Here is a 26,445-nt window from a genome sequence, read left to right on the forward strand (position 1 = left end):
GACCTTGTGGGATTACCCAGGTCTGGGACCTCATGCATGAGTAATAAAGCTTTCCTGACCTCACCATTCCTGAAGTACCGCTTGTTCTTCCCCTGCCTGGGTAAAAGTCTAGAATTTATTTCTGCAACAGCATAAATTAATATTATAGACTCAAGTGCTTTACCTAAATTTCTTTTTTTTTTTTTGGTTAATAAAATTCAACCAACGAGGAGACTCTAAAAGTGGTATAGGCCATTGGAGATGAATAAAGGAGAGTCCTGGAGCCCTCAGTGGCTTTTCCAGGCTTTAATGATCTTTCTACACCAATTATTGTGGGGCAAGCCCCACAATGCAGGGTGGTAGAGGTGGGGAGGGGCATGGAGGCAGGAGGCTGGAAGCCTCTCAGGCCCAGGGGTAACTTTACTCTTTCTCTCTGGGTTCTTCCTCTCACAGCCATTCCGCAGCCAGCCGCTTCCTTGTCTGAGTGACCTGAGTGATGCCACCCTTGTATCCTCAGCCTCCAAGCGCAGGTGTGCACACTGAGGCATGCCCACGCGTACATACTCCAGGTGTTCACCGAAATATCCATATTGAGCAAATTATATGACCCTATGTACAACTGGAAAAAATGATAATTTGCTGCTCCTTCTGGGTCAGTCTTTGGAGATCTAAGCATACACACAGACTCTCTGTTGAAAACATTGTAATTTCTGCATGTTCCCTGAAACCTAAAATATGACAGAAAGCAATTTTGTACCTGAATCATGTTTTTTAATTAGGGATGACTATTAACTGGAAATAAAGTTTCAATGACTTCCACTAAGTGTTTAGAGAATCAAAGTCAAAATTCAGACTGAGAAATAGTCAGATTTTATTCTGTGAGAGCTATTTGTTCCAATACATACAAGTTTTAATTGAGTTTATATAGGTAGGAGCAGTGAGTCATTGACATTTAGAATGTAATTATTCTTGATAAGAGGGGTTTCTAGTTCTAAACTGTCCCAACCTAAAGACAAGCTGGTATTAGCAGAAGGCAAAGCAGGATTAATTTCTTCCTTTCTACAGAATGTGCCACAGAAATGCAAAGGCTGGTTACTCATAGTTAAATTTTCTTTATCTGGTCACCAGAGAGGCTGGTTTTACCTGCAGGCATCAGATTTTGAATAGCTGTTTCAGATGGCAAATCTAGTGAGAGCCAATAGCTTTGCTCTCTAGTTTGACAGACCTTGGGGGTGGGGAGGTGGGGGCAAAAATTTTATAATATGTTCAGATAAAATAATGTTGGGGCAGAGAAGAAAATTCATCCCCCTCTCCAACCAAATCTGGGTTCCTCTGAAGCTGGATAGGTGAGCAAATTAACATCAGGCAAGTTAGTAGAAGAGAAAGTTAAAATTTACTAACATAAAATATAGAGAATTTATATGATCTAAATTCTAAGGAAACAAGAGGTGGACCTGGAATATTGATTCTACATTTAGAGGCTCATGGTGTTGGTGTTGGTTTTTGGAGTTGCTGGGTTTGGAGAGCAGGGTCCTTGGGTTCAGTCACCAGAGCTCCCCTTTAGTGGCATGCAGCGAGTTTCCCAAGCGAGTTTCTCCACGACACAGAGATGTTACTTATATACAAAGGGGCATTTCCAGGGCCTCTCTGGTGGTGCAAATGGTTAAGACACAACCTATGAAGCTATTCACGGCCACTGCAGCATGAGTTCAATCCCCAACCTGGGGGCTGACACACATGTCACAGTAGACTTCTGTTTCGCCTGCCTGTCCCCTCAGCAGTGTATTTCCATAGATCTGCTTGTTCCACTCTGTCTGGTGAATCCTCTCACCCCTGCACCTCTGGCCTATACCCCAGTTCTTATATGCATAAATAAAAATAAATCTTTAAAAAAAACTATCACTGAGACTTTTACTCAAGTTAACATAATTATTATTGTTAGTGGATATTTAATTATGATAATGTCCTATTTGGGCTTTTAAAAACATGTCTGCACATCAAAGCATTAGTCTCTTCCCAAGCTAACAGGACTATTTGGAGGAGAAAATCACACCAATCTCTCTGTTAACTAGAGCCCTCTAAATTCACTTCCTAACCCTCTCCAAACCAAATTTTAAATCCTCAACTAGTTCAGAAGGTTACTCTTGAAGAATCTAATTCGACCATTAATGGTAAACTTCATGTATCATATACAGATCTTTATTTATAATGATATAAACCTGAAACCTACATAATATTATCAACCAATGTTACTTCCTCAATTTTTTAAAGGTACTATGGAATGTGTCAACTCCCTTTAGCAGAGAAAACTGATGAACATATACATTTAGTTTTCATCTTTCCCATCCATACTGAAAAGTCACAATTCTTTCTCATCCCTGAGTTTTTGCATCTGCTGGCCTCCCTCATAGGAATGACTGTCACCCCCTTTTAACCTTCCAGTCATGATTCACTGCTGAGCCCAGGTATTGCCTCATTCAGGTAGCCCTTCCTAGAGTTCCAAGTTTGAGTAGATATTCCTCTGAGTACACAGACTCCCACTATTATAATCACATTCTACTGTTGATCACCTCTGCTGGATCTTTTGCTCCTTGATGACTGGACCCAAGGCTTACTCATCTGACATCCTCTGCGCATAGAGCTAGCCCTTGATAACTATGTGCTGCATGCAGAAATGAATAAAGAAGTAAACTCCTGATCTCTTTTGCTCAAAGGAAACCTCACAGTGCAGATACCATCAGAGATAGGAGGACCTACTTTACCATTTCAAAATAGGAAGAAATAAAAGGACAAATTTGAAATTTCTATTATTCTACAAGGGAAAAATAAATTATCAGGGAAGTATTTATAAAATAATAATCAAAATATCTAAACATTTGTAGATGGATGGGAGAGGAGAATGTACTACCACTACCATTTTGAGAAGCAAAGTTAGTCACATACTTACTTCAGCTAACCTTGAATGTTTGTGGACCACCTCTGTTTTATTCATTGGTGTAAGCTGCTGCAAAACACTTCGGCTATTTGTCAAAGCCCGAGTCAATCGGGCAAATTTTGTCCAACCTGAAAAATAAGGAAAGGAAATCTCAGTTTTTCACACATTATGAATATAGGCTAAAGCATTCTTAATGCTATTCAAAGGATCTCAGATATAGCATAACATCCAGAACTAATGAAAAGTATCAATGTGAAGTATTTGATTTCTACATAGACATCATCATATACTTCAAGTGTGAAATAAACGAAAGAGTAAATTTTACATGTGACCTTTTGTTTTGTTTATATTTATTACTTAACCCCAACAGCCAAGACATCTTGCTGCCCACAAAAATCTGTGCTCCCCACACCTTGTACAGGTTTTAGGTTTGTTACTGGGAAACAGCTGCACAGCCAGGAATACTTTTCCCAGTATTTCTTGCATCTAGGTGTGGCTCTGTTTCTTGGTCTCACCAATAGAATAAAAGCCAACGTAATGTGTGTCACTGCCATGCGTGCCACAGCTTAAAAGCCAAGTGAGAGGTGGCCACACTTTCTCCCTCCTTCTACCAGCTCAGTGAAAATATGGTAAGGCTGCAGGGAATGGGAAGGCCTCTCAATCAGCACATAGCAGAATGATCGTATGCCCAGATCACCTGCCTAGGGTTTATTATTATGTGAGTAAGAAATATGCTTCTATTATGTTAATTCACTGAAAGTTGGTGGTTTATTTATTATAACAAGTAGTACCACCCTAATAAAAACCCCTACTGTATATTTGTGTGTAATATACACACATAAGAAAATGAAGTCAAATTTCAACAAACTTCGCACGGCTCATTTCATACACCTCCATCTTCTTTGTAATATAGAAAAATGTTACTTGTCCCTTAGTAGCAACTACAGTGATTATCTAAAGATTATTTTAAAATACCTATAATCCTTAATAGTGTTTTCTGAAATAGCAGTAAGTTTAACTTCTGAGAGGAAGAGATATGAACATACTGAGAAAAATTTCTTCTGGGACTTCAAATTTCCATTATTAAAATCATAAATTTCAGGGCCTCCCCTGGTGGCACAGACGGTTGAGAGCTGCGCTGTGAAGCTGTCTGAAGCCTCTACAGCGCTGGTTCGATCCCGGCTGGCCGGTGAGTCCCACATGGTGAAGCAGACCTCTCAGTCACGACCGCTGCTCCCCTCAGCAGTGTATTTCGTCAGCCTGCCTGTTCTGTTCCCCACTCTGTCTCCGGTGAATCCTCTCACCCTACCGCGCATCTGGCCTGTACCTGGTTCTTGTATAAATAAATAAATCTTTAAAAAAAATGCAATATTTAAAAATAAATAAATTTCAAGGGATGTCAATGAGAGGTGAACAAGCAAATCTCTACCAGTCAGTCTGCTCCTAACTCAATGATCCTTTCTCTAGGTATCTCAGAAAGTTCTAATCTGTTAAAGACTCCATAAGTTCTATATATAAATTTAATGGAGTCTTTAGCAAACAATTTCTTGAAGGTGGAAACTCCTTATAATCCAAAGAAATAACTACTTGGCAATGATGAAACTTCAGACAATGTGACACAAGATCAAGAAAGAAATCCTGTGTAGTGTCAAATGTCTTTCAAAACACACCAGATAAGTGAGCTACTTTACTGCTATTGATCAGGCAAACTCTGACTTCATTTAAGCTTATATTGCCCACCAGTTCATACCCCATTATGGTATCCAACATTTGGATTAAAAAATGGTAACCGAGGGCCTCCCTGGGGGCATAAGGGATCAAGCACGGCACTATGAAGCAATACACAGCCTCTCAGCACGAGTTCAGTTAGTTCAATCCCTGGCCGGCCAGGGAAAACCCACATGGAGTGGCAGACCTCTCCTGTCTCCCAGCTGCTCCCCGCAGCAGTGTATTTCAGTAGATCCACCTGTTCTGTTCCCCACTCTCTCTCTGATGTGTCCACTCACAAACATCCACCCCCAACATCTCTGGCCTGTACCCCAGCTCTTGTATGCATAAGTAAATAAATCTTTATTAAAAAAAGGTAAGTTAGTATCCTTACTAGAAGATCCTTAGTTCTTCTTCATCGATGGATTTCATTCTAGTGAATCAAAGAATGCTAAACTTTGGGAATTGTATGAAACCCTAAGGTTTACCCTGAGCAATGTGCTGGGGAAACAAAGAAGCACCAAATATGCCACCAGTTCTATAAGAATGCAAGGCAATCTATATAGGCAACCTCGACTTTTTTCTAAGTGCTAGACCTAAATATCTAGTGTTCCATCTCCAACTCTGCACCTTTCATGCATTCGTGATCTTGGTGAATGTCTCATGATATTCCAGTTGCCTAATCAAAACTGTGAACTTTACCAACCTTCTTCACTAATACAATGCTATGCAGTCACTCATGTGCACGTGCACACACACACACACACACACACACACACACACACCCCCAAGTTTTAGAGATTATAATCTATCAGGAAATATCCTCAAGTTGAATCTCCTCCATCCCTATTATGTCAAATTGTATCATCTTCCACCTTGACTTAGGTGGCAGCATCCTAAGGCCATACTCTTTACTTTCTCCCTAGCCATATACTCACAAGTAACTCTCTACATTGCTGCCAAAGTTCTTCCTAAAGCATAAACCTAACCATGCCCATCCCCTATATATTAAACTCTTCTAGCAGTTTCTAGAGGTCTCCAGAATAATACTAATACTGTACATCCTTGGTCATTTATTTCTGACCCCCAAATTTTTTCTGCCCCAATCGCCTTACAATTTTTATATATTCTATACCCAGCCTTACTAAAAATCAATAACAAATTAGAAGAATAATTAAATTCAAAGTTAAAATTAAATTTACTAGAAATTCTCTGTATGCCCTATGATATTCAGTGTTTTCAGGCTTTCACACATGATAACTTCTGGGAGGAAGAGATATGAACTTACTGAAAAAGGAATTTCTTCTGGGACTTCAAATTTACATTATTGAAATTTAAATTTAATTAAACTAAAAAGCCTACAATGCTTTTTCCCTCCCCAACAGTATGTCCATATTTCTGACACCTTCAGACTCATTGGCTCAGCATTAGCTCAGCTTCGTGAAACTTCTTTAACTAACCTACCCATAAAAGGGATGCTCCTTTCTCTGTGCATTCACACCATAAGATGCATACCTCACATGGCACTAATAACACTAATAAAGTTGTCGGTTAACATGTCAGGCATTCTTATTACTGTTCATCCCTCTGTACTTAGCACTTGGTACAGCGGCTGGCACAAAACAGATCATTAATTAGTTAGTCCAAATTTATTAATAACTAATAATCAGATTTAAAATAAGTCCAATTTATTTTACTATCATTTGATTTTGGTTTGGTTTTGCTTTATATGGGTAAAAGTGGTGCAGGTACCTTCCAATGACAGTAACTATATTGGTAATAAACATATTAGGTTTTTTCTGGACATCAATTCTTTATTCTAAAAGTCTTTTCACACAGTGTATTCGGAGTGAGATCACCCTAAAGCACAAATGAAAAGAAAGGCTACTAACGCTATGACATTTCAGTGCCAGATCTTATTTTTTCTCTCCCTGATTATCTAGTACCATAGTTGGCACATAGCGGACACTAAACATACTCTGTTGAATAACTGAATGATAAAATTAGTAAAAAAAAAAGGATAAATAGGAATTAACACAGCATCCAGAGTACATTTACTTAAATGAAAATCTAATTTTAACTTTATCTGCTCTTAACAGGTAAAATTAGGTAGAATAACAAAGTGCCATGAAGAAAGGGCTTTGGGTTAGAAAAGGTGGGAAAGATGTGGTAGTTGAGGTTGGGGAGGGAAAATTGGAAGTGCTGAAGACGATAAATCTGCCCTCACAAAGAGAATTGGGTAGCTGCTAGCACGGGAAAGAAAGGTAGTGACAAATGTTAAGCAGACTCAGATATATTGGAAGAGAAAAAATTATGAGGAAGTCTTGGAAAAGATCTCTTCTTCCTAGAGAAATCAAAATCAAATGTAGTTATCAAACTGAATTACCATTTATGAGTTTTGATACCAAAATACCCTGAGAGCTGAAGAACAAATGCAAAGTCAAGGAATGTTTGTTTTACATTTAAATGAATGGAAATACTAAAAGATGAGCTCCCTGAGCTGATCAGTAAACTTTTTAGCTCTGGTTAGGACTTTCTTGGAATCATCAGTTCCAAACAGCATTATTCTGAAGACCCCTCTAAACATCCTTCTCTCCTCAACTCTCAGCAGATTATCTTGCCAATTATCTTGTTGAAAAAACAGAAGCCATCAGAAACTCAATTGTTTCAATTTCCTTACTCTCCCCTCCACCTCTAGACTAACGCACAATGGCACCTGATTCTTGCTTGTCCATTTATCATCTCAGAGAATTAGATATTGCTCTTTTCTCATCATGTATGTGTTCTATTCATGAACATGTAAGCAGCTTCTGTATTTTCACTGTCACTAACAATGCCACAGTGAATTTGCTTATGTCTATCCCTTTGTGTTCTTGGAAATGACTACACTTTTAGCCAAATTAGTTTATTTGAATTGTCACAAAACTTTGCAAAAGTTGAGTAGCCACAGTGTCTAGATCAGAGAAAAAAGACACATCAGCAGTTCTAACTTTCCCCAGCGATACATTTACTGATCTCACCTTTACAGAGGCCTAGCTGGCATGACTCGATTATTCAGCACAGTGCTGTTACTTAGATGTGGTCGATGCAGGGAAATATCAACAGACTACTGAATATGAAGAGCCCAATACTTGCTCTATGAGTTGTTCATGGCATTATGAGGACATTTGTTCTCCTAAAAGCTCAGGATGCCAACTCCTTCTTAATAAAACATTAGTTTAGCTCTATTGGGATGCAATTAACCTCTTTGTCATGGACTGCCTAATCTTAAAAAAAAAAAAAAAAGGAAGTCACAGAGGCCGGCCGTTAAATCAATCTACTAGACTGCAACACAAGATTCTAATCTATAAGAAAAAAGCTTAGGTAAACAATTATACTCTTGGCAAAAGAGCCTACATGGCATAATTACTCATATTTCATCTGTTGTTTCCTCTCTAAAGAAAACCATTGGCCTCCCACAAGGAAAGGTTGCTATATTTGTTGTTCTTTTCATTCTACAGGGATGTTTTTGTCTCAATTATTGGCATGAACATGCCATAACTAATTGGCACAGGATATTCCACACTGTTAGTATCTTGGCAGTTTCTGAAGTCTGTTTGAAAATACTACATAATATTAAAGGGCAGAGGTTTGGGCCAACTCTTTTAGAACACATATGGATAATCAACAGAATGGATTTCTTGGCTGTAATTGTTCCCCTCTGTATTATTATAAATGATGTATCAGGTACCATTGACCGATTATCTGAACATCAGTTCCAAGACCTTAATACCAGGAATGAAAGATAACAAGAACACTTTGCCCCTTGAATTATTATCAGTAAATTTCTTTGGTTGAAAACAATACAGTTCTGTCAGAATAAGTGTTTTCAAGCTGTCCTTCATTTTTGTAGAGAAAAAGGAGAGCAGAGGATTGAGGTGACCAGACACCAACAATAAATTTCCACTGGAAAGGATGAGGCAGCAAGGTGCAACAGAGAAAACATGAGATTAGAAATCACTCAGATCTTACATGTCAGAATCTTCAACAGTTAAATGGAGATAATAATACAAATTTTCTGAATTATAGGAATGAGCAATAATGATACACATTTCCTGACATATATTAACTGCTCCATCAAAACTGGTTGCCTTCTCATTCAATGGCTTTTGCTACTATTCATCATGGTATAATTCAAAGGTTCTATTGACATCTCCCACTGATTATTCAGTTGAAAGGCAAAGGTCATTCTAGGATGAAGTTGCGATGATCATAGGATTTATTAAAAGGTTAAAAACTGTACTCAAGGGCCTCCCCGGTGGCGCAGCGGTTGAGCGCTGGGTTGCGAAGCTGCCCGCGGCCTCTGTGGCGCCGGTTCGATCCCCGGCTGCTCCCTGGCCACCGGAGGAGGGTCCCACATGGCGCGCAGACCTCTCCTGCCGCCCGCTGCTCCCCTCAGCAGTGTACTTCAGTCCTTCTGCCTGCTCTGCTCCCCACTCTGGCTCTGGTGAATTCTTTCACCCTCCTGCGCTTCTGACTGTACCCAGTGCATGTATAAACAAAACAAACAAACAAATAAATAAATAAAATGCCTCTATAAAAAAAAAAAAAAAAACTGTACTCAAAATAGTTAGCTGTCATCACATTATAGTACCATCCCAGATATGATCTACAAATAAAATTCAGAATTAAAAGTTTACTCAGGTCTTTCAAACATATGCCTGAGTTTCTTGATTAAAAATACCAATACAAGTAGATGACTGATGCCAAATTAGCCAGTTTTGACAAATCCTCAAAGGACTTGGACCCTTGCTCCAATATTGACCCCTTTTCACATTAAGAATAAAAAATGGGGCCTCCTTGGTGGCATAAGGGGTTAAGACGCAACCTACGAAGCTATGCACAGCCACTGCAGCACCAGCTTGATCCCCAGCCAGGGAGCTACCCACTTGGTGCAGCAGACTTCTCCTGCCTCACCTGCTGCTCCCCTCAACAGTGTATTTCAGTTAATCTGCCTGTTCTGTTCCCCACTCTGTCTCTGGTGAATCCTCTCACTGCCCACCCCCCAGTACCACTGGCCTGTGCCCCAGTTTTGGTTGCATAAATAAAATAAATCATAAAAAAAATACAAAATGTCCTTGCTCTGGACTAAAAAGTATAGCCTGGAATACCAGTGTGTGGATTCACTTGTCTGTTCTGCATCCTAAGATACTATTTCCGAGATCCTAGGCAGGCTTTTTATTATCTAAGTATATCTTCAAAATTTTGCAGATACCCTTAACCTACTCCTATGCAAGCACCCTCAATTCTCTGGCTCTAATTCATTTATCTATCCAACATACTCACTTAACCAAATCTAAGCTCTGGTTAAATACAATGTTCACCTCCTTCTAAATCTATATACCTTTGACTAAACATAATTGAAGGAAAACACATAATCATGCCCAGAGATACTAATGAAATATATGATCACAGGCCTCTTATGGATCTTATTGCTGCTCAGCAAATCTACTAAATTCCCCTTGCATACTTACTGCTCCTCTGTCTTAAATTACACCTCATACCTATTCCACCTCCTGGCACCTTCAACACCTCTTCCCCTTCACCATTCCTACTTTCCGTTGATAATGATGTTACCAATTTTAGTGAGAAAAGGAGACCAATCAGAAGGTTTGCACTGTATATTTACTTGTCTGTCTTTCCCCCTTATGGTGATGTGAGGTAAGGAACTTTGTATATACAAGACCTAGATACTGTGTTCAGAATTTTTGGCTCAAAAAAATTGATAATATAAACGAGGGGCGTAAATTTTTCACAAAGTCATGAAAACGTTCATGTTAAGAAACTACTGCTCAAGGCTGAAACAAATGTCTGCTGTCTCCAAGTTCAATGCTCTCTAGACCCAATTCATTCTGATATTATAGTATTATCATGCAGTCTCAACTGCTGTTTCCCAAAAGTTCCAACCAAGTTTACTTGGTTAAAAGTTAAAAGGCAAAAAAAGAGAGAGAAAAGAAAGACCAAACCAGCAGGAAATTATAGCTCTGAGACATACAGCAGGAGAGGGGTGAGGGAGAGGCCAGGACAGGGGAGGGAAAAGCACATGGACAGAGGTGATGGAGCACAGTGATGTGGTGGTGGGAGATTTATGGGGACTACACCTGAGGGGAGAAATCAAATGTTGTACAAAAATGAACAACAATGTAAGAATATAAAAAAATAAATAAAATTCTTAATAAACTTAAAAAAAAAGGGACATGATTGTACCAGGGTTTCAAAACTTTCCTAGAATATTAGCTTTGTAGCAACAGTGCGATGATTACTTAATGGCATAAATATTTTATTTCTATTGAATTTTTCATATTAAATTTACAGCTTGCATGAATAATAGGAAGTAGCTCATATATACCATTCATGTCTACATTGTACAATAGTTTTTTTTCAGTAATCTGTTATAGATGTGAAAAGGGTAAAAGAATCTCAAAATAAAAGTCAATTTAAAATAAACATTCCTGGGCCTCCCCGGTGGCGCAGTGGTTGAGCGCTGGGTTGAGAAGCTGCCCGAGGCCTCGGCAGCGCCGGTTCGATCCCTGGCTGCTCCCCGGCCACCGGAGGAGGGTCCCACATGGCGCGCAGACCTCTCCTGCCACCCGCTGCCCCCCTCAGCAGTGTACTTTGGTCCTTCTGCCTGTTCTGCTCCCCACTCTGGCTCTGGTGAATTCTCTCACCCTCCCGCTCTTCTGACTGTACCCAGTGCTTGTATAAATAAATAAATAAATCTTTAAATAAATAAATAAATAATAAATAAAATAAACATTCCTCTACAAATTCTGGTACTGAGAAGAGATATTTCGCTCTAATGCTTTTCACAATGGAGTATAGTTTTTCATATAAATTCTGATCTATCAGGTCCACAGTTCAAAAATCCAGTTTTCTGGAGTTTATTAAAATACCAATATTTGTAAGAATAAATTATGCTTTTAAAGATAGTGTGCCTGATGAGGAGCTCTGTGATTCTTATGTGAGGATGCAAAGATGGTGTGGAGGTAGATAAAGGGAGAGACATTAATTTGAAAAATAAAAGTCTATAGCAGCACCCTCGCCCCAATCACTCTATAAAATACTGTCAAATTTTAGTTTCCATAAATAGACCTCATAGTCACTGATACCACTATTTAATGTTCAAAACTGTGAGGAAAGTCCTCTTCTTCACAACTTCCCGCAGTAGCAAGAAATCACTCAAAGCAAATGAGAGGAAAAAATTCACCTAACACACATATAAATATGCATTTTGAATGAAAAAAGATACATAAAAGCATTTTGCTCAGTCTAGTCTAGTGTGAAGGTAAGAGAAAAGCATTTGAAGATAAATTGGATCATAAATAATAAACCGATTATATTTTACTTTAAAATATATCACTTTATGATAGTCAGCTCTTAGCTTCAAGTTTTTCACAGATGTTCCTCATTAAATTGAGAAAGTTCATCTCTATTCTTAGTTTCCTGAGAGTTTTTCCAGAGAGTTTATCATGAATGGGTGTTGTTTTTTGTCAAATGTTTTTTTCTATAACAACTGTATGACCACATGATTTTTCTTCTTTAGTGGATTATGGTCAATGGTTTCTGAGTGTAGAACAAGTCTTGCATGTGAAATAAATCCCACCCAGTAGTTGTATATGATTCTTTGAATACTTATTCAATTTTACTTTTGCCAAGAATTTTTACATCTGTAGTCATGAGAACTGGCCTATAATTTTTCTTTCTTGTAATGTCTTTTCTGGTTTTTGTATGAGTATAATACTTGTCTCATGGAATTCCCTTTACCTTTATTTTTCTGGAAGAGACTGATTCAATTTATTTACTAGAGAGTATATAGGATGATTATTTCTCCTAGTGTCAGTTCTAGGTAGTTTGTATCTTTCAGGAGGTTGACTCATTTTTCCTGGGTTATCATAATTCATCAATTCAGTGGCAATAGAGTTGTTCAAAGTATTCCCTTAAAATGCATTATTGTCCACAGGAAGTGTTGTGATGGCTCTTATTTCATTTCTGATATTGATAATTTGTGTTTTCTCCCTTTTTTTCTAGGTTAGCCTGGCTAAAGATTTATTAACTTTAACAATCTTTTCAAAGAACCATCTTTGGGTTATGGTGATTCTGTTTTCCTGTTTCCTATTTCATTGACTTCTGCTCTAAGGATTATTTCTTTAATTAAACTTGCTTTGGATTAAATTTCTCTTCTCTGTATAGTTTCCTAAGTTAGAAATTTAGGCTACTAATTTTGTATCTGTCTTCTTCACTAATATATTTATTTATTCCTATACATTTCTCTCTAAGTGTTACTTTTGCTATGTCCCACGAATTTGATAAGTTGCATTTTCATTTTCATATAGCTAAAAAATATTTTGCTTATTTTAAAGCTTCTTCTTTGACCCATAGGTTATTTAGAAATGTGTTAATTTCTAAACATTTGGAGACTTTTTAGCTATTTTTTGTCATTGATTTCTTATTGAATTCCATTGTGGTCTAAGAACATACTTCATAAGGTTTCTACTCTTTTCAATTTGACTAGAATGATCTATCTAGTGAATGGTCCATGTAAACTTGAAAATAACATGTTCTGTTGCTATTGGATGGACTGCATTGAATTTTAAAACAGACAAAGGATCATTAAACCTACATTCTAGAAGAATAGTCTATTAATAAATAGTATTTAAATTTATCCTAGATTTCCCACACACTGGGTAATGAGTAAAGGCAGAGGAACACGCAATATGGATCCAAATGTGAATACATTATTTAATCTTCTAGGAGATAATTAAATACACACATTTTCAGAAACATTCACAAATAAATAGTTCTATTGCACGCTTTAAATGGTTTTCACTTGTAAAATTTTTTCCAATGCAATTTGATGCTAACAGAAATTGAGCAGGTACAATACTATATGTATGAGTTCATTTATAAATAATAAAACTAATGTGACTTTTTCTATAATTATGATTATAATTGAAAGATTAAAGCTTTTCTGCTAGTTTTTCTTAAAAAGAGAAATAAGAAAAGATAGTGTCAAATGAAAAGAGGAAGACATTTCATATTTAGCCTTCCAAGAGATTATTTTAAAAATAACATTTCATCAGAACAACATCTAAGGGTATTTAAAAATCTTCATTTATCTTTTTTGATTGCTGAATAATATTCCATTGTGTTATATACCACATCTTCTTGATCCAGTCATCTATTTTTGGGCATTTGGGTTGTTTCCAGTTTTTACCTATTGTAAATAGTGCTACAAAAAACATAGGGGGAGTAGAGGTGTTCTTTTGAATCAATGTTTTTGTGTCCTTTCGGTAGATCCCTAGGAGTGGAATTGCCGGGTCATATGGTAGCTCCATTTTTAGTAGACTGAGGAACCCCCAGACAGCATTCCATAGTGGTTGGACCAGTTTGCACTCCCACCAGCAATGTAGGAGGGTTCCTTTTTCACTTATAGCATGAATATAGGGTAACCAAATAAGACATCAGTGTAAAAAAAATAATGACAGTACAAAACACAACAAAGCAAAAACAGACAATTATAAATCAGACACATACTGCAGGGGAAGAGGCGGGAGAGGGATCGGAGGGAGGGAGGGAAGAGCACAGGGGACTGAGGTGATGGTGCACAGGTGCAATGGTGAAGGAAATTCTATGGGGACTAACCGGAGGGGAAGAGGGGAAGCCAATATTGTTTAAAAATGAACAATGATATAAAAAATAAAAAATTAAAAAAAATAAAAATGGTTGAGGTGGTTAAAAAAAATCTTCATTTATATGAAATCAACTTCTAATTAAGAAATAATTGGAGAGAGTGAGAGAAAATTATATAGAAAGGGGGATAAAAGCACACACTACTGATTGTAGTTTTCTATTGTAGCCCCTTTGATTATTATAGTCAATAAGATTCCAATCAGGATTTTTGCATTTTGTAAATCACTCTCTAAATGACAAAACATTCTTCACATATCTGGCTTATCTACTCAAAAGAATCTACAACAGCTGAATAAAGGGTGAAAAGTAACCTGAAAAAGCCAAGTAATCAAACTCTAATCAATTCAACAAAATTCGATCAACTAATTAACTGCATTCTAGTTTACCCAAACCATCCCACAAGTTATAATACTTTCGGTTCTGAAGTACAGCCTGGAAGAGTTGTTGAAACTCCCAATATATTGATTCTAAAATTAAAAACTTTCTATGAAATCTATTTATTTATGTCTTATCTCTATTTCTCTTATAGTTTGAGTTAACCAAATATTATTTCAATTGATATTTCCATTCAAACAATATGACTACATAAAAATGACTGAACAATTACTATTATGAATGTAAAGAAAAAGAAGAGTCACAGAATAAACTTTTGTTTCTCAATTTAATGGATTGTGTTAAAGCAAAAATAATAATAATTTAAGTGAGTTTAATTCTTAAGTGTGATAAGTCCTTTGAAAATTACCTTTTGTTGAATCATCCTCTATTGGCTGTTTGAACAACGTAATATCCTTGAAAGTGCATAGGAATAAGACCACCTTTTCATGTTCATTTCTTATTGGTGCAATTTGCATATAAAACCAAACAGGGGTTCCTGTAAAAGTAAGAAAGACAACACAATATGACACAGCCACACAATGTTTGGTCTTCTACCATCTGTCTTCTTTCAGTTGCCAACTGTTATGCCAGGAACCAGCATCAAAACTACAGTATTTCAATTGCTGAAAAGAGTCAAGCTAGCTTTGATTTTGTATCAACTGCCAATTGTTCAAAAAGTAAACACTTATATTTCAACCCCAAGTAATAAAATTCTAAAAAGTAAAGCACTGGGGCCAAAGCACAAAGCAGGAGCATAAAGGCATTCTCCCCACTTAAGTAACGCCAGCAGCACCTTCAGGTGTGGGTCCTTTTACCACTGCTGCTCACATCAACTCCTTTTCATGATCTCACCAAATGTGACCACTCCTATGTGCTTCTCTCTTCTTGTGAACTTGAGAAGTGTTTCCCATTAATTTCAACAGTCATGCTTGAGGCTTCAATAAGCATTCCTCTTGGAGAAACCATCGATATTATTTTTTTTTCTTTTTTTTTTGAATGAGTATTTGGGAATATTTTTCCTTTTTTTTAACTAAGGTAACATTGATTTACAACATAGCATGTGATCCGAAAGTGTAAGAACACACCTCTCCAGATGTGTATTACCGTACCCCACTCACCACCAGGCACCAATGGATTATAGCAAAGAGAGATTTCTATCTCAAAACTCTCTCATCAGTCACATAGACTTATTGGATCATTTTATAGTTTTAACTGCAGACTTCTGTCAGAGGAAAAGGACATAAACAGCACTTAATGACTCGTGTACACAGAGGCTGAAGCCTGTAAGGCAAGGTTACGCCGACAAAAAGGAGACAGGTTCCCAGCCCTTAGGAGTCTCACACATCTCCATGAGCCATCACCTCCTACATCCCTCACTCAAAGCATGAGGTTCAACTGTCACCATGTTCTTCAAACCATAGCTCCTGCAGACTCCAGACAGTTTCTACGTGTCCAAGTCGTAGAATTTGGATAAATCAGGAATTGATATATTGTCAAATAATAAATATCTGAACACATGAGAAATGCACTTAAAGCAGTAAGTAGCCACTAGACAAAAAGCTGAAGGAATCAAAAAGACACATTTTGATCATATTATCTCCAAGTCACAGAGCAGTGAAGCCTCTCCAAACAGTCTCTGGTTTGGGTTTTGGGGAGTGAAATGTGCAGCTATTACTAGGTGACTCTAGGTGAGAGCTAACAAACTGTAAGTGGTTTCCAGTGGAAGCACTTCCATACCTGTGGCCCCAAAAGTCACAGAATAATGTCACCACAGAGGAGAATTTCTGTTTAGATAAGATGAGGAGATTTAATTACCTGGTTAAAGACGTCAGAGGATTAGAGAGATTTCTAGGGGAATAATCAGTTCTGAAAACCAGGTCTTTTGCAACTCCAGGGGGCCTATGAAAGGACAGAGCCCTTTCCAAAATTATCACAGGATGAGACAGGGACCTCAGAACCAATCACACTATCTCCCAAAGAAGCACGTTCGTTGTTTTGTTTATTTTATACATGTATCCACTAACTGAGTGATGTACAGTCTTACAAGTCACCAGATGCAGACACTGACAGATACATGTCCTGTGGCTGTTTCAACACTCGCAGCTTTGAGGCAGCAGAGTCATAAACAGAGAAAGGGGCATTAAAATTTAAGTCGTTACCCAAGGTCTGTTAGAAATCTAAACAGAAAGAGATGGTGTTACATGTCAGCCCTGCCTATGAAAACAGCAACTTTTCAAATGTGGCATGGAGTTCAGGGCTGTTTTTCAAATTGTTTTGAGATAACAAGGTAGATTTTTCTTCAAGTTGAGCTATAGGATCAGACTCATCTGAGAAGGCTGAGCACATGCTGAGTGGCTGGGGAAATAGCCATATTTTGGATTTGGGACTGAGGGGAATGAGGTTTAGGCAGAGAGGCCTTTCCCCCAGGAAAGTGCTTGGTATTGACTATTTGGAGTGGCTCCTCCATCACAGTTCTGCCTTTGTGTAAACAGAATGAGTCATTTTTAAAAAAATATTTATGTATTTGTGCATACAAGAGCTGGGGTACAGGCCAGAGGTGTGGGGGGTGAGAGCATTCACCAGAGACAGTGGGGAACAGAACAGGCAGATGGACTGAAATACACTGCTGAGGGGAGCAGCGGGTGAGTCAGAAGAGGTCTGCTGCACCATGTAGGTACCTCCCTGTCCAGGGATTGAACATGTGCTGTAGTGGTTGTGGACAGCTTCATAGGCTATGTCTCAACCCCTTGCGCTGCCACCAGGGAGATCCCAGAATGAGCCATTTTAAATAGTTATCCCTGAGCTAGTGTTTCTTTTCCAACAGCTGAAATAGTCCCCGCCATCACAGCAATGGACCCAAAAAGTGGAGGCTGCAGTCCTCCCTGGTAGCACAGGGGTTAAAGTCTCAGTGCTATCAAACTATCACCAGCCACTGCAGTATGAGTTCAATCCCTGGCCAGGGAGGTGACCCACATGGCACAGAAGATCTCTCCAGTCTCACCCAGTGTTCCCCTCAGCAGTATATTTCAGTAGCTCCATCTATTCTGTTCCCTACTCTGGTGAATCCTCTCACCTCCCCCATCACCACCTCTGGCCTACATCCCAGTTCTTATAGGCATAAATAAATAAAAATAAACCTTTAAAAAAAAAAGTGGAGGCTTCAAATTGAAATGTCAATCCTGACCATGTAAATCAGACACCTCAGTCTTCCCATTTACAAAATGGTGTTTAACCAAATCACTTAATGGGAGTTTTAAAAGGATTAGGCATTCAGGCATTCCCAAAACAGTTTCCTACAGATACAAATTTTTCTAACACTTTAGAAAGTCATGAGAATATACATTTTTAGTTAATGTTCAAAAGCCTTCAGTTAACTATTTACAAGATTTTTTTGGAGCTGCTTTTAAGTATAATACACAGATAATAACTATCCTTCGTATTAAAAAGGAAAAGAAAAAACCCAGGGCAGATACTACAGAGAAAAGATACTCAAGTTTTCATCTGTAAGTTATGGGCTATATCTCCTGCTGGCTCTACACATATATAGATGAAATATATCATTGGTAGATAATATATACATTATCCGAAAAGAACCAGACAGGCCTGAAGACAGATAATTATCTCAAGCCAGATCATTATTTCACTCCATTAAAGTAAAGCAAAATATCTAAACCACCTTGGAAGGGGCTTTTGGACGTGTAAGATTCAAGGTTATTGTTAACATGATTTAAAGTCATAAACAAAATGAAATTTCTACCACTATATTTTAGAGAAATTCAGCATCTATGGATTGGTTTTGTTTTCTTTAAAACTTTAAAATACGACAAAGATTTGTTTATTTTGCCTAAATACCAGAATGTAATGACCTCGGTAATATGGAATATTCTTCAATTATTTGCTAAACTCAGGGCCTACATCTAAGTCACACAAGGAGTAACATGCCTACATGAAAGTGAAATGGAGTTTGGGGATATGGGTTTGCTATGAATTAGCAATACGTATTCAGACCCAGTAAAAAAGATTCAGAAAGCACCTGAAGCCTGACTTTTCTCTGTCGATGACAAACCAACAGACATTTGGCTGTGACTTCAGAGAGAAATACCTCTTCCACCTTGATTCCACAGTGAAAGCCAAGATGTTAAGACAGCCCTTCCACTAAAGGAAATGAACAGACAAAACTCAACCAAAACAAGCCCTAGAAAATAACTATAAAATTGAGGTTACCAGAGGGGAGGATTGAGGTGGCGTACAAAAGGGGTTGTGCCACAATGGTCTAGGGTAAAGACTCTGGGTGCCTTATTGGTGGGTGTGGTATAGTAACAATACCTAAATCATACACAGTGTTGTCAACCAACATCACCTCAATGAAAAATACCACAAGGTTAAAACAACAATAAAGATCAATGTTTCTTTACCAAAGTGCACCATTGTGAAGCAACACCTAAGGTTGTTATCTCTAAGATAATCCAGCAACTTAAAAAGAGAAGCCTAAATTCAATTCCAAAAATTCCACAGAGAGCAAATTTTCGAGTTAAAATGGAAAGGATAAATTAAGCTCCACAACATCCAACATAAACTGAACAATGAACAAGTGCTTCCTGTTGAAGCAAGAATGCTAGAATTTAATAGCTTTCAATTTCTCCTAAACAATTGACTTTGCTATCATCTATGATTAACACTAAATAAATAATCCTATTCATTTTTTAAAAAGTTAATTGTGAAAGTAGCAAAAAGAAATAAGAGACTATCGAATGATAACAAATTAGAAAGGAGACTTGGTTGATGAGTATACTAGCTGGGTTTTTTGTTTGTTTGTTTGATTCTTTTTCCTCCCCCCACACTCTACTAGAGTCCATATTATGAGAACATAAGAAATTATATAATGAACTGACTACTCACAAATTCCACAACAATCAATATAAATTTATCAGATATCCACGGTCCATTCTAAAAATAATAACTATTTCCCGTAGCCTTCCACACAAAATAGTATAGCAAAAGACCAAACTGGTAAAGATTCCCCTCAAGTAGATGCCATGTATTGAGATAACATTATAGAAAGGTAATCACACATATCCCTGATATCAATTACTTTTTTCTTTAACCATAAGAAATGAATTTCTGTTATTTCTAGTTGCTGTCAGATAATTATAGGATCTTTACCACAAGCATTAATTACAAAACATTTTGCTGCCATACAAAAAAAAGTCACATTTAAAATGCACGATTTTTTTTTTCTTCCATTCTTCAAAAGGTAGTTTTTCATAGGTGGAATTGGTTGTAATTTTCTGTCTAATTTCACCAGCAACCCCTGCTCCTGCCAAGAAAAGGAGCAACATAGTTTTTTTTTCTCTAAACTATACCTCAACTACCACTTACCAAAACATAACATTATTAAAGAGTTAGATCATCTTATTGATAACTTAGATACTTACTGTTTTTCTTGTACAGAAGAACCTCAAAGCAGTTTGACTCATAGTTGTCAAAAGTTTGCCTGACTTTCTCAATGGTCTTCTTGTCAGTCAATTCCCCGTACATAAAACTGGAAGAAAAAAACAATCCCATTTCAGTTTTGTGTTGCTTTTCAAATGTTATACAAAATCCTATAGTCTTTGCATAAGTTTTTAAATTTAGTTACAAAATATAAAGTTACTCCCACAAAATGCACTAAAACCATCTTTGATTATGATTATTAAACCTCTTGCTAAAAGCTAGCTTTAGATATTATTTTAGAGATAGAGTCATCATTTTATACAATTCCTATATAAATAACATTTGGTTGCTAGAGTATAGTTAAATAACATGTTTTCCCAAAACACAGTTCAAAGTTCAAGTACCACAATACATTAACTATGAATAACTGCATAATGTATAAACATTGCTGCTAGCTCTTTGGTCTACAAACTACTAATAACTGATACACATTAAGATCAGTGAACAGTCACCTTACTTCTCTCAAAGTCTACCAGGATCCGTTACTGAGCATCTGTTATTTGGTTCATGCACAGACAGCAAAGCAAGTCCTCGTGTTGCCTCTTTGTTTTTTTGTGATAAACCCACATGACATTTTACAAAATTAGCTATTGAAGCTGAAATTAGTGATCAAAGATTAAAGTCCATCAAAGAAATGAAAAATGATAATGCAGGAAATGAAATTCAAAATGAACATAAATGAATTCATAGAATAAGTGACTGTGGAAATGTTAACATAGCTGCCATTTGAGAGACTCTAGATATGGAGCCAGAACAAAATAAGGTGAATTATCACCATAAATCAGGAAAATGAATGTGATGAAAAGTGTCAAGGTTTCCTGGAGAAAGATCCCAATGAAAACAAACTTCATATTAAAGGAGCCTTAGGAGATTGTTTCAAGTAGTGAAACTGGATGGATAAAATACTTGAAGGGGATTCAAACCTAGAAAGAAATACAATCATTTTCTAAGAGAGAAGACTTTCTTTGTTCATGTTATATTATGAGAATGCAAATATTGTTCAACGGACTTGTGATGGATTTTTACAAAGAAATAAAATTAATTCTCAATTTCTAAATCACAGTGTACTGAATAATATGAATTTTACTATTATTTTCATTTCCCTGTATTTATAGCCACCTACAAGAAAGCTTTCAATGTTTTGACAAACATTAGTAAAGGTCACAGAACAATTAGAATTTTTTCCATTAGTATTAAGATCCTATCACATGATTTTAATTTGCATGGTCTTGTATATGTTCCCATACCACACTGAGATAACAAGGCACCATATTCCATGTATAATTTCTTAAGATAGATATGAGTATGGTTAATGAGAAAAGACAAATTAAAGGAGATATACACCACTACTATAACTAGAGGAATATACAAAATACTGAGTGAGCTTCTACTTCCCAGGGAGAGTTCCTAATGTTTGAAATTATTTTCTAAGAGAACCTCACCAAAAGTCTTAAAATGTACAAAAGAGAACTCAATCACCACAAGCCTCTACAAAACTGTCCTTAATGCTTTCACAGTCCCTGGTTGAGAATCTGGAACTTAGATAAATAGTTTTACTAGTTGGTGGTATTGTTGAGACCATTTCTCCCACCAGGAAAGAATATGGGGCAATGCCAGATTTCTGGACTCTGTTCTGAAGGGTCAAGTATGTCTCTACTATTGCTTTTTTTCCCCCCAGTTTTCAATGAGTCGGCAACTTGGCCAGTGGCAAATCCAAATGTGATAGGGCCTGAAACTTATACTATTTTAGGGGGCCTCTTCAAGGAAAAGAATACAAAATTATAAATAAAAAAAAAATAGCACAAAGCCTTGAAAGATATCCACTCAAGTGAGAGCCCCTGAAGAGTAAGGTTCATTATCCTCATGGGACATCTGCCGTAAATGAATCAATCTAGAAAATTTATAACACACAAAGCATAGTGTTAGCAAGATCCAGCAAGACTAGTAGGACTCAACAGCAATTCTAATCACCACAGGAAATTACAGAGTAACTCAAGTCTATCTTACGGCAACCTAAGCAGCCAGAATTCTTGACACTGAGAAATGAAAGGAAGTAAATGAAGCTGGCCAAAGCTTGCCTGAGCACTGAGAAATCTGCATCCTGCATTTCAGTTACAATATTTCTGTCAGAAACAAGATGAGAATCTTAGATTGTCATTATAACAGCAAAAGCAGCAAACAAATCACAGACTAAAGTGACAGACTTCAGCTCCATCATCTTATAGTCAGAATAATACATGGAGCTTCAGTGCATTGAGAAGCCACTGTTCCTGACAAAGCCTGAATTTCAGCTCATGTGAGTTTCAAAAAAATCTCTTGAAGGCATTATAATATTATAATTAAATTGGAATTCCTCAGTTACAGGGCACAAGGGCACCATCCTTCCCCCTCCCAGCCCAAATAAAACATTTTTATTTAATATTGTTAAATATATTTTACAGACAGGTAAAGTTTTTAGTTAACCATTTTCTAATTAACTGTTATTTTTAATTAAAGATATTTTAAGAAAATATTTTTTAAAAAATTAAAAAATTAAGACAAGGGTAATGAGCTAACTAAATGTATGTGGTCTTGAAAGAAAGAACACCCATTTTACTCTTCTTACTAGATGTCTAAGTTCTGTGGTTTGATAAAATGAAATACAATATGCACAGCTGGCCAACAGGAAAAGAAAACATCTATAACATAACAAACTATTGGGAGGAAAATTATGAAAAACTATCTCTAATAGGATTAAAAATTGTTACAACTCAAATGTAAGAAATGAAACTAGTTTGGAAATTGAAAGAATAATAATAAAGCACTTAAGAATTACAACACAAATCTGATTCAGCTAAAATAAGAGAAGATGAAAATAAACATTTTTTCAAATAAATTATGAAACTGCTATATTTTTCTTTAGGTTAGCCTTCCCCATGCTAAAACCACCTGCTCTAAGAAAACATAGGCACTTTTTAAAAATCCCAGATTACATTGTCCTTATAACAGCATATATAATCTGTATACTTTAAAAGAAATAGTCTTGACTTCTTACATTGTTTCACCCCTTATTTCTCACTTTAAGTATATTAAACCATGTATTTCAGTGACTGAACATATATTTGAAGTGGTTAAATAATAAGAGCTATTTCAAAATGAACTATAAAAAATGTCTGAAATGTACTATCAATCCTTCCAAAGCAAGTGTTCTTTCAAACTATTAAAAGTATTTTCATCCAAAATTGTCCAAACCAGACTGGCTAACTCAGTGGTTCCATGGGTGTGGTGTATTTGCTTATCTGTTTGGCTTTTTCACATGCTGATATTGAATGTCTTTACTGGGGTTTCCTGCAGTTTAACACCACTCTGTTGAAGTTCACCCAAGTTTTAGAAATGGTAATCACAAGGCTTTAAAAACTACATCTAGGGCCTCCTTGGTGGTGCAAGGGTTAAGACACAACCTATGAAGCTATCTGTAGCCACTGCAGCACAAGTTCGACTCCCAGCCAGCCAGGAAGCAACCCACATGGCGCAGCAGACCTCTCCTGACTCGCCCGCTACTCCCCTCAGCAGTGTACTTTGGTCAATCTGCCTGTTCTGTTCCCCACTCTGTCTCTGGTGAATCCTCTCACCCCCTGCGCCTCTGGCCTGTATCCCAGCTCTTGTATGCATAAATAAATAAATCTTATAAAAAAAAGTATCTATAGATATAGATATAGAGATAGATGTCCACATATATATATATATACACATATATATATATATATAGTTTTGTGTCTCTTATTGAACATCCTCTGGAACATATAACAGAAATATTTTTCAAATTATAGAAATTTAAGTGCCCCTTCTGTAATTATAAATCACTTCTACAAGTGCAGTATTATTTACTGGAAAGAAAATAAAGTTAGACGTACAGAAGCCATTGGTGCTGCTATATTACTGAGCAGTCATGAAATAATAGACTGGTGCATGTGGAGAACCACTTACAAACTGGGATCATTCCTGGGCAAGTCCTATAACCTCTCTGACTACTAGTTTCTCATCGGGAAAAAGATGATGACATTAACATAACTCAGAGAGTGAGGATTAAAAGGATAACATACATAAAGGTATAAATTAAAAAGTGCTGTACAATGAATTGTTCCCAGGAAGCTTCCCAGACTAGGATAGAAGGTGCCTCCAGCCCCACCACTCCCTCGTTTCTCTACAATTGTAGGATAGGGTGACACCCCCATTACTGCTAGGCAGGAGCTCTGTGTCTTAAAGGAAGATGCACATCATTCTGTATTCCTTCTCTGTGAGGTCATAAGATTGAAGTATAAACTCACCCAGGGCTGCTCCTAGATAATATGGTCACTTCTCATGTCACACAATTAACAGGGGTTAAAATTTGGTCTTAGAAGTACAGGAGTTTTCCTTGGGAAGCTTGACTGAGCATTTGGCATCATTTTTTAAGATTTTACTTATTTTTTGCACAGAAGAACTGGAGTTCAGAGGTGCAGGGACTGAGAGGAATCACCAGAGACAGAGTAGGAAGCAGAAGGGTAGATTGCTGAAGGGAGCAGCAGGCGAGACAGGAGAGGTCTGCTGCACCATATGTGGGTCAGCTCCCTGGCCAGGAATTGAACTCAGCCCACAGAGGTCATAGTGCTGAGACTTAACCACTAAGCCACCAGGGAGGCCCATTTGGCATCTCATCTTTCATGGATATTCTTTCCTTGGAAACTTGGGGGGAATAGGTGGCTTTGACTTATAGCACAATTTACATATTTTTGGATCTCTTGTTCTACCATCAAAATCTCACAAACAAGCCTTCTTATGATACTTAATGGTAAGGACAGATTTCCAAAGGACAAAGGAACTTTACAAACTGAAAAACATATGTATATACACATACACATAGGACCTAATCATGCATCTCACCAATCTCTCTGAATCTTCTAATGGTCAACAATGTTCCTGAACTAACACTACAAACATTAGTCACCACTATTAAGGATAATATTATCCACAAGTGTACAGTTCACAGACTAGCCAATACTTTATCATAGAAACCACACAGATTGACTTAATGCAGTTGGCAATGTGGCCTTCTGCTCACAATTGGTCATTAGAGTCAAATCATCACAAAAATTAACGGGCTGAGATCTTTAGTCAAAGTACCAAAAAAAGGAGAAGCCTGAGAGAGAGAGAATAAGAAGAATTTTGAAACAAATAAAAATACAGCTTTCAAATTCTAACAGAGGTAATTTTGGGGTAAATCAATGTGTTACTTTATACCATGGTTTGTAACACAAAAGTCTCCAAATCCATTATTTATAGGGGCTTAAAAAGATTTATTCAGAAATGTTACACCCATGATAGGTGATTAGAAAAATTAGGGACAGGACCTCTCTGGTGGCACAAGGGGTTAAAACGCAACCTAAGAAGCCGAACACAGCCACTGCAGCACAAGTTCAATTCCAGGCCAGATAGTTACCCACATGTCGCAGCAGACCTCTCCTGTCTCACCCGCTGCTCCCTTCAACAGTGTATTTCAGTAGATTTGCCTGTTCTGCCACCCACTCTGTCTCTGGTGAATCCTTTCACACCCCCCACCCCCCACAACTTTGGCCTGTACCCCAGTTGTTGTATGCATAAAATAAATATTTTTTTTAAAAAAAGAAAGAAAAACTAGAGACAGCATGTCTCTAACCTTCTGACATGACCTGGTGAAGGCGCATCTGCCCCTAGCACTCACCCTTAGTGCAAGCCTGAGAAGCAGAGCCCCCAGCCAAGTGCAAGCAGCTGATGGACATCACTCCTGAGTGAGCTGCTTAAGACTGCGTTAATAACCCTGCTTGTGAATGACATCCAATAAAGGGTGTCAATGTCTCTGCTTCATTCCTTTATTTGATGGCATGGTTAAGGAATTATTAATGGGCTTCCAGGGGAAAAATGTATTTGAAAATTTCTGTGTACCCAATCCTCCCTACCCACGTGATTGTTCTTCTTTCTTCTCTATGGGAAGAAAAAAAGAAAAATGGAATTTTTTTTAAAACTTTTGGTTTGCATAAGATAATAAAACGTAAAATGCTGAAGTGGTTTTTCAGCCTAATCTATTAAATAAGATCATATGCTTTAAATTGCCATTGTCACAAAACCTTTAAATATGCAATATATTCTTTGTGCTTAAAAAAAAGCAACGCCAAAACACTCTAAAGGCAAATGTAACTATTAAATAATAAAAGGGACTAGATTTGAAATTT

The 26,445-nt window shown here is 37.2% G+C and overlaps 1 protein-coding gene across 1 annotated transcript in view; it reads right to left on the bottom strand.

Annotated features, from left to right (window-relative positions):
• Positions 1–26,445, bottom strand: part of KCNH5 (potassium voltage-gated channel subfamily H member 5) — a 234,971-nt gene that overhangs the window by 186,273 nt on the left and 22,253 nt on the right. Inside the window, exons 3-5 of the mRNA XM_037501979.1 lie at positions 20,161–20,267; positions 15,093–15,221; positions 2,927–3,042 (exon numbers count right to left, since the gene is read on the bottom strand). Of these exons, the coding sequence (XP_037357876.1) occupies positions 2,927–3,042; positions 15,093–15,221; positions 20,161–20,267 (352 nt within the window). The remainder of the gene's footprint in view (positions 1–2,926; positions 3,043–15,092; positions 15,222–20,160; positions 20,268–26,445) is intronic.

This window comes from Talpa occidentalis, unplaced genomic scaffold (assembly GCF_014898055.3).
Source record: "Talpa occidentalis isolate TD23 unplaced genomic scaffold, MPIMG_talOcc4v2.1 talOcc4.11, whole genome shotgun sequence".
NCBI lineage: Eukaryota > Metazoa > Chordata > Mammalia > Eulipotyphla > Talpidae > Talpa > Talpa occidentalis.